Below are 11,049 nucleotides of genomic sequence, written 5' to 3'. Positions count from 1 at the left end.
AGGACTGGACTGGTCATCTGGCATGCAGGGCTTTTTCCCGCTGGGCCGACAGACCTGCATGGGACGATGCTGTTGTTTCTTGTTGTTGCTGCTGTTGTTTATTTTGTTGTTGTTGTTTTCTCACACTTAGGGATCGACTCACAATTTAGATGGAGCAGCTCATCGATCCATTTTTAATATAGACAATAGACTGAGCCAGGGATGTAAATTAACACCAGCCAACAACCGGCCAAATACTGGTGAAATGTTTGTTTGGCTGGTAGAAAAAAACACCTTCCTAGCCACTTTGACCCATTAGTGAGTGTGTGTTTGACTAGCTCAGATGAACATCTAGCCTACCAGACATTTTGGCTGGTGATAAAAAAAAGTTAATTTAGAGCCCTTGACTGAGCCAATCATAATGTCGTAGAAAAACAGGGGGTGGGTGGCCCATGCCAAAAAAAATAAAAAAAGAAATAAAAATATAAATGCCCTGGCTGTTTGTTTGGAGCCATCCCAGCCCTGTGTACCCAGTGATGGAGTGCAGGGGCCAGGCCTCACCCAAGAGAAATGCTGCATATTGATTTTTCCCCTTTCAAATATATGTGTTCTCTAATAGAGCAATTCCCCCAGGCTTGAAGAAGGAGAGAGGGATTGGAGAGGAGGAGGAGGGAAGGAGTGGAGGAGAGAGGGAGTGAGGGGGAGAGGAGGGAAGGATGGCGGGAGGGCAGGAAAAAAGGAGAAGGGTAGAGAAACAATTGGGGACTGAAAGAAAGAAGAGAGAGATTGGAGAGGAGGGAAGGAGTGGAGGAGTGAGGGAGTGAGGAGGGATGGTGGGAGGAAACGAGAAGAAGAAACGTAGACAAACACTGAAAGACTGAAAGAAATGAGAGAGAGAGATAGATATGGAGGAGAAAAGGGGGAGAGGGAGGGAAAAGGGGAGACAAAAAGGGGGGAGACAGGTGAGATAGGGAGATAGAGAGTTGCATATAAGGAGAGAGAAGTGAGGGACAGACAGAGAGGAGCAAGAAAAGAAACAAAGAAAGAAAGAAATGTAGAGTAAACAGCCAAGGCAGTGGCCCATGTGGAATCGCTTGATCATAAAACAAGGAAGAAACATGCATGGCGTGCATGGTGAGGGAAAAAAATCATCGTATTATGATGGATTGTATGTATGTCTAAGAATCTGTCATTTACATAGTCTGAATTTACAGCAGGGCTGGACTGGGAACAAACAACAACCTGTCNTTGTAGAGAGAGAGGGTCCGAGGCACTCTGAAGTCAATATTAAAAGTCCTTTATTTAATACATGGACACCATAAAGCCCACGCGTTTCGGTCGCGTACCGACCTTCTTCAGGGCTAATTAAAAAGTGAAGCAAACAGGTGAGTCCTTAATAATCTCAAGACAGGTGACCACATCACGTGACAAGAGCCTGTCGCTACACTATTAGACACATAACACAGAACAAAGTGACACAAAAAATAAAAATAAAAATAAATGTAGAAAAAAGCACATCAAGAAAGACACCCCATGATTAACTTTAAGACGAATTATAGTTTAAGACAATAGCAATGTACAAAGCAACACTGGCCCCTCTTCTGGTAAAGATAACTCCTCTTTCAGAAATGAATGGGAACGCATTCTTAACAAATGCTCCCTTGATTTGATGCTTTTATTAATTAAAGAAGCAAAAGTACAGATGGAGGAAGTACGGCAGCAAATTGAAGAAAAGAAGACTGCTGTTTTTAGTAACTGTACCAATGGGGAAGACAAAGCAGAATTAGAGAACCACCTCAGTGACCAAATTAATGAACTTTCACAAAATTTGACGAAGGACAAAATTACCAAATTCAAAAGGGACTTACAAGATTACACTGACGGCCAAGTCTACAAGTGGCAAAGACAGAGGCACACAAGTCGCGCTCCGAGACGGACACGCTCAGTATCATTCAACTTGCCCAACTGTACTACAAGTGATGAGGACGAACCCACCACTCAATCTCGGGATACTTTTTTAGAGACTCGTGTGGACATCAACGAACAAAGAGGAAGACCCGGAGGGGCAGGACGAGGAAGAAGACGGGGTGGGGGGGCACAGCCTCGGGAGGTGCTCCCACGCCAAACAAAAATGAGGAAACAGTGATCAACTTGTCGGACACAGAACTCTCTCCAGAATGCACCAGTCTACTCGCTAAAGGTCTATCATATGCTCCAACACACCAAGCCAACCCGTTCCAGATGAAAGTGGATCTATATCGTTTCTACCGCAACTTACACCTCAAGGCATGGTACCACAACCAGCCCTCTGCGACGGCCAACGCGGTGCTGGAGTCTCCAAACGCACAGGTACTAAAACCCACTTTCAAACCCAAATCCAAGTTTTTCCCCCACAGTAACAATGCATGTCTGAATGCTTTTGTAAAAAAGGTCAACCACGATGTGGAAAAATTAATGGACACTAAACTAAGCACCTATCCCAACCTTTCCCGTGGGGAGTGTGATGCGTTAAAGTGGCTCCAAAATAATGAGAATGTTGTAATTCGTCAAGCGGACAAAGGGGGCGCTACCATAGTTTGGGGGAAGGAGGCTTACACCCAAGAAGCTCTCAGACAATTGATGAACACCTCTTACTATGCTCCCCTCTCCACTAACCCCATGTCACAGGTTAGAGATGACTTAAAAACATTTTGGATCGGGCATTGGAGCAAAACTGGATTAATGCTAACGAGTACAAATTCCTCCTACCATCTGACCCCAAAATAGGCATATTTTATCTTTTGCCAAAAATACACAAGGACCCTCTCTCTCCACCTGGCAGGCCTATCATTAGTGGAGTGGACACTATCACTGAACCTACATCTAAGTACATAGATTTCCACATAAAGCCACTCACACAAGCATTGCCAGCATACCTCCAGGACACAACACATGTCTTGAAAAAGTTGGGGGAATTAAGTTCTAACTACAATCCTAATTACATACTGGTGACGATGGATGTTGAAGCGCTCTATACAAATATAGATCATTCAGAAGGACTATGTGCTCTTGAACATTACCTGCAAAACAGAATTGATTTGAGCCCCCCTACTGACTTCCTGGTTGAGTTGACACGCTGGACACTTAACAACAACTTTTTCCTGTTTCAGGACAAGCTGTACAGGCAGGTCATGGGAACAGCAATGGGCGCTGCATATGCTCCAAACTACGCAGGCCTCTATCTGGGACTATGGGAGGAACGGTACGTTCTGAGTTCTAATAACCCTTACAGACATCATATACAGTACTATGGACGCTACATTGACGACCTCCTCTTTGTGTTCTCTGGCTCTGTCCAACAGCTTAAAGACTTCCATTTGTACCTGAACAGCATCAACCACAACATAAAACTCAGCCTGGAGTTCAGTACTACTTCAATCAACTTTCTTGACCTGAACATCTATGTGGACTCGGACGGGACTCTTCATACCACCATCTACAGGAAACCTACCGATAGGAACACCATCCTCAGGGCCGACAGCTTTCACCCTAACAGTTTAATCTCAAACATCCCATACGGACAATTTCAGAGACTTAGACGAATTTGCGACTCTGACACTGACTTTGAAACTCAATCTGCTGAGATGTATGAAAGATTTAAACAAAGGGGTTACAAGGACAGAACTCTGAATAGTGCATTGTCTAAATCTAGATCAACAGAACGAACAAACCTTTTCAAACCCAAGCCCAGAAGACCTGTGAGTAACAGAATTTTTTGCTCTCTACAATACACTAACCAAACCAACAGTATCAAACAAATCATCAAAAACAACTGGGACATTCTACGGAGTGACACCACTCTTGCCCCTGTCTTCTCTGAGCCTCCGCAATTTGCTGTGAAAAAGGGCCCCCACTCTCAAGGATAAGTTGGTCAAAAACTACATTCCGGCCACCAAACCCAAAACTTTCCTTGTGAAACCCATAGGCACCTTTCAATGCGGAGCCTGTAGACACTGCCCACACATTAACAAGTCTACTACATTCACAAATGCTATGGGTACAAGATCCTTTCATTGCAAGCATTTTGCCAATTGTAACTCCACCCATGTGGTGTACCGTTTGGACTGCAAATGTGGTTGCTTTTACATTGGCCTCACAAAAAGGAGACTGAGGGACAGGTTTGGGGAGCATAAGTATGCAATAAAAACTAAGAACATGAACTACCCCATTGCTAAACACTTTCAGTCCTCCACACAGTGTAACCCCACTGACCTTAAGGTGATGGTCATTGAAGTAATTCAGAAAAACATTAGGGGTGGAGATAGACTGAGGACACTGGGCCCAAAGAGAATCCTTCTGGATTGACATGTTACAGGCGTTGTCTTTCCCGGGACTCAACGAGGAGCTGGATTTTTCTGTGTTCTTGTAAATAATGAAAAAAACTGTAAATTCTGAACTGTACCCCTGTTGAAGCCCTGTGCTGTTCTCCTGATGTATGATTGGCACTCCTGCCCTAGGTATCCCTATGTAGTTGTTTGACAGTGTCTATGTCCCGGGCTCTACTGTTTTCTGTGATGACCAGTGTTGCTTTGTACATTGCTATTGTCTTAAACTATAATTCGTCTTAAAGTTAATCATGGGGTGTCTTTCTTGATGTGCTTTTTTCTACATTTATTTTTATTTTTATTTTTTGTGTCACTTTGTTCTGTGTTATGTGTCTAATAGTGTAGCGACAGGCTCTTGTCACGTGATGTGGTCACCTGTCTTGAGATTATTAAGGACTCACCTGTTTGCTTCACTTTTTAATTAGCCCTGAAGAAGGTCGGTACGCGACCGAAACGCGTCGGCTTTATGGTGTCCATGTATTAAATAAAGGACTTTTAATATTGACTTCAGAGTGCCTCGGACCCTCTCTCTCTACAAGTTTGCAATTTTGGAAACCGATGAGCACCTGAATATTTTCACACTACCCCACAGATGCACTCATCCATTCTCTTCTCTTGAACAACCTGTCTTTTTTGGACAACAGGTTTGCTATGAGTAGTCAAAGACGTTCGACACAGACAGGGCCGGATTAAGATGGCCTGGGGCCCCTAGGCTAATGGTTGCTGTGGGGCCCCCCGAAAGCCAAATTTCGAGACAAATTGACATAGATAGTCATAATTACGAGGTAGGAATTAAGAATAACTTGTCTACTAACTGTACTCAACACGACAGATTCATTTTTCAGCATTGCATCTGTTCACAATTTTGCCATTTTTCACTTTGGCCAATCAGGTTGCCCCCTGGCAGGTGGGGGCCCCTAGGCTGCAGCCATATCTAGCCTGTGCATTAATCCGGCCCTGGACACAGAATTACGTCAACTGTAGCCAGAAGCAACCTCCTCTCATGTTACTAATAGTTTCCTAATGAGAGGGTGGAAAGGGATGGGGTGCAACGACTAATATGTTACAAAGCCCCATTGGATGCCGTGTAAAGAAAAAAAGGTACAGTGAGGGTTCGCTGTCCTGTGATTCCAGCACATGAAACCGGGAGGGGGTGGGGATTACATTACATTTCATTTCACTTAGCTGACGCTTTCATTTTATTCAAAGCGACTTAGGCTACATTTATTATTTGTCAGGGTATTGGTTACAGTCCCTGGAGCAATGTGGGGTTAGGTGCTCGAGGGCACTTCAGCCATGGATGGAGATGTAGGGAGAGGTCAGGGGGGATTCGAACATGCAACCCCCAGATTGAAAGACCAACTCTCTAACCACCACGCCACAGCTGTCCCCTTGGGGGATGGGAGCTATGGGGTACATGGGAAAGGTATACTGTGTCAAGAATAGTTTAACCCTTGTGTTGTGTTCAAAAGCTGCATACACCTGTGGTGTTCGGGTCATTTTTGACCCATGATAGCAAAACTCAGCCATAAAATGCCTAAAAACACTAGTTCTCATCAAATATTGTTTTTCATCTCATAGCTAACTTGGTATGTATTCATATCCATGAAAAAAACTAATTTATTTATTCATCTTTTTGACTTTACAGGCGTTTTATCTTACATTATGCAAATCGTTTTTGATGACCAAAACTATCAAAATCTGTATAAATTCACTATTAATACTTCCTAAAGTGATACAATTAGTGATTATGTTGTCCATGTATTACAGCTGATATGGGAGTACAACAATACCCAAATTTATTTTATTAGTTTTTCTCTAATATTAGAAAATATCATCAAAAGTGACATTTATGGTGTTCGGGTCCAAACCAACCCAAAGAGATTTATAGCAGGATAAAGACCAAATGTCAACAAAATTAGTTTTTCAGTGCATAAAATGAATGTTTAAATATGTTGACTCAGTGTTTTTCAATATTTACATGATTTTAGTGTGGTAAATATACGATAACAATTCTGTCAGAGTCACAGCTATTCCACCAATCTAATGCAAAGATATAGGAAATGAACACCTCAATGAACATGAAAAAAGTCACACTATTCATCTGAATCCACTATGCTATGAACATGGACCATTATCTCATTACCACATCAACTTTATGGAAAGTGTAAGACCAGTTCTACATGTTTGGGTGCCATTATGGATTTTTGATACGTTTTTTGGACAAAATATTGTGGAAAAATGTAATCTGCAAAAAAATGTGCAAAAATTCTCGTGATATAACGCAGAAAAGGATTCCCTGACCATGAAAACATATGAGTAGACACCAGAAATACGTCTGTACTCCTTTCACAGCCGGAGATATGACACATTGTAGTATATGGGACTGTCTGGCGGCCATCTTGGATTTGTAATATGAAAAGGCTGGCAACATTTTTTTAAGTCAAGAAATATATTTTCCTCACCATAAATCACCAAACTGAGGACAAAGGGCAACCAACAGCTTTTCAGAAATCTATACCGGGTCAATTTTGACCCGAACACCACAGATGTAACTTTTTTTTTTAAGACCTTTAAAATTTACTAAAATGATAAAACATATTTTTTTGTGTTGGAATGATTGTGACTGAGGATTAGATGAAGCCTCATTCCAGGACAATAAAGGAAAGTGTGTTTTTTTAACACTTAAACTTGAAAACGGGTCAAAAATGACCCGAACACAACATAAGGGTTAAAAAGCCCACTTGGGAAACTCCAACTCCCATTGTCATTGTGACACAGGACTCCACAGCACACAAGTGTTCACTGCACACTGCACACAACGAAATTGCATGTTATGCCTCACCCGTGCAAGGGGGGCAGCTCCCAATGGCACCCCAAAGGAGCAGTGTGGCGGGACGGCACCATGGTCAGGGTACCTCAGTCATGGAGGAGAATGGGGGAGAGCACAGACTAATTACTCCCCCCACAAACCTGAAGGGTCGGCAGTCAAACTGGCAACCTTTGGGCTACAAGTCTGGCACTCCAACTTCGTGCGTATGACTGCCCTGCTTACCCATGACTGGCCTAAATTTTCTCCAGTGTTGGGTTGTACACAAGGAAGAGGAAATGACCAGAGAAAGGAGAAAGTCGGATCATAGTAGGGAAATGTTCCGATCTGAAACACAGCATGGAGTCTACCCTTAGCAGGGGTACCAGATCATGGTCCTCCCTGTCTATCTCAGACAGTCAATCAGAGAGCAGGTTAGGCATGACAATGCACTGACTGCAGATTGTTTGAATAGATACAACTGACACGATTGGCTATGGCTACTACGTATGCAAAATGACATTCGTAACGGCCAATAAACAACTTTGTCAATCGTATGGGATTTACAGGGATTGTAGGCAGGTCTCCAGACCACTTGTGATCAGGTCTGGTGATAACCAGGCAAGGATCATAGTGCATTGTGGGAAGCTTTGTCCCCCACAGCACCCCATAATCCTGACCCCCTATGACATTCCATTGACCCTGAAAGACCCAGGAGAATGTTATGGTATTTCCCATTACTGTCCCTCTAGTTCTCTCTCTCTCTCACTCTCTCTCTCTCTCTCTATCTCTCTCTCTCTCTCTCTCTCTCTCTCTCTCTCTCACACACACACACACACGCACGCACGCACGCACGCACGCACGCACGCACGCACGCACACGCACGCACACACACACACACACACACACACACACACACACACACACACACACACACACACACACACACACACACACACACACACACACACACACACACACACTCACTCACTCATTCTCAGAGAGGTGCTACCACAAGTACTGTACTTCGGTAAATGGAATGAATAAAAATAATTAATTGAGATTTTATTTTATTTTATTCAAGATCTTTGATTCTATTAACTTAATGCATTAATGATTATGTCTTAAAAGAAAATATTGAGTGTGAAATGTAGCCTTACAATATTTCCTTATCCAGTTATGCCATTAAAGATAGAATCCATCTGTCGCCTAGGCCCACTTTCAACAAAAGGGAGGCCAGGCATTGGTGCCAAAATGCTGGGAGAGAGAGAGAGAGAGAGAGAGAGAGAGAGAGAGAGAGAGAGAGAGAGAGAGAGAGAGAGAGAGAGAGAGAGAGAGAGAGAGAGAGACTATAGTTTGTGTGTGTGAGTGTGTGTGTGTGTGTGTGTGTGTGGAGTCCTATCTCACGCCTTTCGTAAAGTCTTCACGAAAAGAATAGATGAATTTCCGTGGTGCATTCACGTTATTGCCTGCCTTTCATAAAGTCTTCACGAAAATAATAGATTAATTTTCACGCTGCCTATTCACTTGAATTGCCCCACTGCTGCTATGGTTATCCAAACGTCTGCAGGGACGGGGAGGGGGTGCTGACAGAACACTGCTGATACACTCGGGACTCACTAATTCAACGCCCTTTCGGTACTTACACCTTATGTCCCCTAAACCTAAACCTAAACCTAACCCTAACCTTAACCCTACTTAACCCTAAACCTAACCCTAACCCTAACCTTAACCCTACCCTTAACCCTAACCTTGACCCTAAACCTAACCCTAAATTGCTTGTTTGAAATGTTTGATTACCATGTGACGGTAGGCTACCGAAAGAGCATCAAACTAGTAGGTCGCTAGGCAACAGTCGGGCAATTCAAGTGAATAGGCAGCGTGAAAATTAATCTATTATTTTCGTGAAGACTTTACGAAAGGCGGGCAATAACGTGAATGCACCACGAAAATTCATCTGTGTGTGTGTGTGTGTGTGTGTGTGTGTGTGTGTGTGTGTGTGTGTGTGTGTGTGTGTGTGTGTGTGTGTGTGTGTGTGTGTGTGTGTGTGTGTGTAATGTGTCCCTGTATGTCTTGTGTTTGTGCGTGGTTGTGCAGGGGTGTCGTTCAGGGGGGGTAAAGTGTGACTGAGTCACCAGGGCCCCATGCACATAGGAGGCTCACACACAGTCCAATATAGAGATATATGGCTGTGGGGGTCCATTGGAACTGAGTGTACATAGGGCCCAAAATTTGCTGCTACGCCCCTGTGTGCGGCTGTGTGTGTAAGTGTGTCTTTGTACTGCATGTGTGTGGGTTTGGAGCCCTATCTCGGAATGGAGAAATGGAGAAATCAACTGTAATTCTCATGGTGCCTTCACGCAGCAGTCGGGCAATTCAAATGAATAGGCAGCGGAAGCGTTGCCCAACCACGAAAAACGAGCAATAACGTGAAGGCACCACAAAGCTTAAAGTTGATTTCGTCATTTCTCATGAAAACTTCACGAATTGACCTACATACGGTTGGGGTTTGTGTGTAGTCATTTCCTCCTTCTTGGCCACCCAAACAGTGTGGACTCAGCAGGGCACCTGGCACAGCTCACCGCTTGACCTGGATACAACTCTCAAGGCGTTTTCACACCTTTCAGCCATTTAGTAGAGTAGTGCTTCTGTTTATCCCGAGGGAAATGAAGGTGTTGGACAGCTCACAGTGATACAGAGATACAAGGCTTAGACAAAGACCTAATACACATAATTGCACATTTAACCCCTTAATGCGCGCCGTACCTCCTGAGGCACGCTGTAATAGACATTGAAATGTAACTACCATAGCAATACAATACTATGACACAACACAAGCCCTTTAGTAATGCACCACGACTTGGTCATTACCATACTGGTAACTATGAATTTATAAAGCCGCGCCTTAAGGGGTTAACCCCTTAGCGCAGAGCCTATGATCTAATATTGTCACTAAATAATAATGTCACTAAAATTAATCTTAATCTGTTACTTAAGGCTCGTTGTACTGTCATAGCAATGTTGTTATGATGTATTTGAGAATTTTTCAACAAATTGTGAATAGGCAAGCCGGCGATCCCATCTGCACATAAGAGGCTACGAATTTTCAACACACAAGTAAACACTCACGTACACGGACCTCTGTGAACTGTACTGAGACCTTTGTTGGCGTGTTGTCAGTACAGTTCGCTAAAGAGTCCCAACAAGTTACCGCAGTCACCGCGACAAGAGCGAGGAGAGCGACAGAAGTAATTGACTTTGTATTGAGTCGCGCGACAAAAGCGATTCTGGAGACGAGAGCGATTTGCGCGACGAGCACAACAGTTTGAAGTTGAAATCCTTTCAACTTTCTATGACGTGGTTCGGCGACAAGCCGCGACAGCCAATGACTGAATAGAGGTCAGTGACCACAGCCAATGGGAATGCTTGAATGCTTTGCCTTCTGCCTGTACGGACATACTCTAGTCTCTTCAATCGCTCATATCGCTTGCTGCTGCACTCTGTCGCTTGAATCGCATCGCGCCTGGTCTATTCACGCGGTTACTCCTGTGACTAGGTGTGATCATTGAAGAAGAGCTCCACATGAGTAGGTGTGATCAAAAGAGGACTGATACCCGATAAAAGCCTAATAATGGGACAAGAAAGAGCTCCTGATCAGTTTTGTAAAACACCCATTATGTGAAGACAAACAGAACTTAACTTTTTCTGTTGATTCCTTGTTTGGTCCACTTACAGAGGACTTACTCTGGTTACCTTAAAGGGACACTGTGCAGGAAATGGTCAAAAAAGGTACTGCAACTATGCTGCTCATTGAAACTAGGCTGCCTATTGCCAAATTTGATCTTTACATGAAAGTTTACTAAGTAATAAACAAATATTTTCTAGTTTGGTCCAAGT

General features: G+C 43.5%; 1 protein-coding gene across 1 annotated transcript; it reads left to right on the top strand.

Moving 5' to 3' along the window:
- Positions 1–1,988: 1,988 nt before the first annotated feature.
- On the top strand, positions 1,989–3,884 carry LOC134437386 (uncharacterized). The gene is made up of 3 exons (XM_063186880.1): positions 1,989–2,328; positions 3,129–3,220; positions 3,321–3,884. The coding sequence occupies exons 1-3, from the start codon at positions 2,268–2,270 to the stop codon at positions 3,882–3,884; spliced, it is 717 nt and encodes a 238-aa protein (XP_063042950.1). The 5' UTR covers positions 1,989–2,267.
- Positions 3,885–11,049: the final 7,165 nt, after the last annotated feature.

Source organism: Engraulis encrasicolus, chromosome 21 (assembly GCF_034702125.1).
Source record: "Engraulis encrasicolus isolate BLACKSEA-1 chromosome 21, IST_EnEncr_1.0, whole genome shotgun sequence".
NCBI classification, from domain to species: Eukaryota; Metazoa; Chordata; class Actinopteri; order Clupeiformes; family Engraulidae; genus Engraulis; species Engraulis encrasicolus.
Note: the sequence above shows the minus strand (reverse complement) of the source record. Positions and strands in the feature narration are given on the sequence as shown.

Coding starts and splice junctions, on each gene's coding strand:
- LOC134437386 (XM_063186880.1), top strand. CDS start 2,268: ATGGTACCACAACCAGCCCTCTGCGACGGCCAACGCGGTGCTGGAGTC. Junction 2,329..3,128: donor TGGAGTCTCCAAACGCACAG/GTACTAAAACCC, acceptor TTCCTGTTTCAG/GACAAGCTGTACAGGCAGGT. Junction 3,221..3,320: donor CTGGGACTATGGGAGGAACG/GTACGTTCTGAG, acceptor TCTGTCCAACAG/CTTAAAGACTTCCATTTGTA.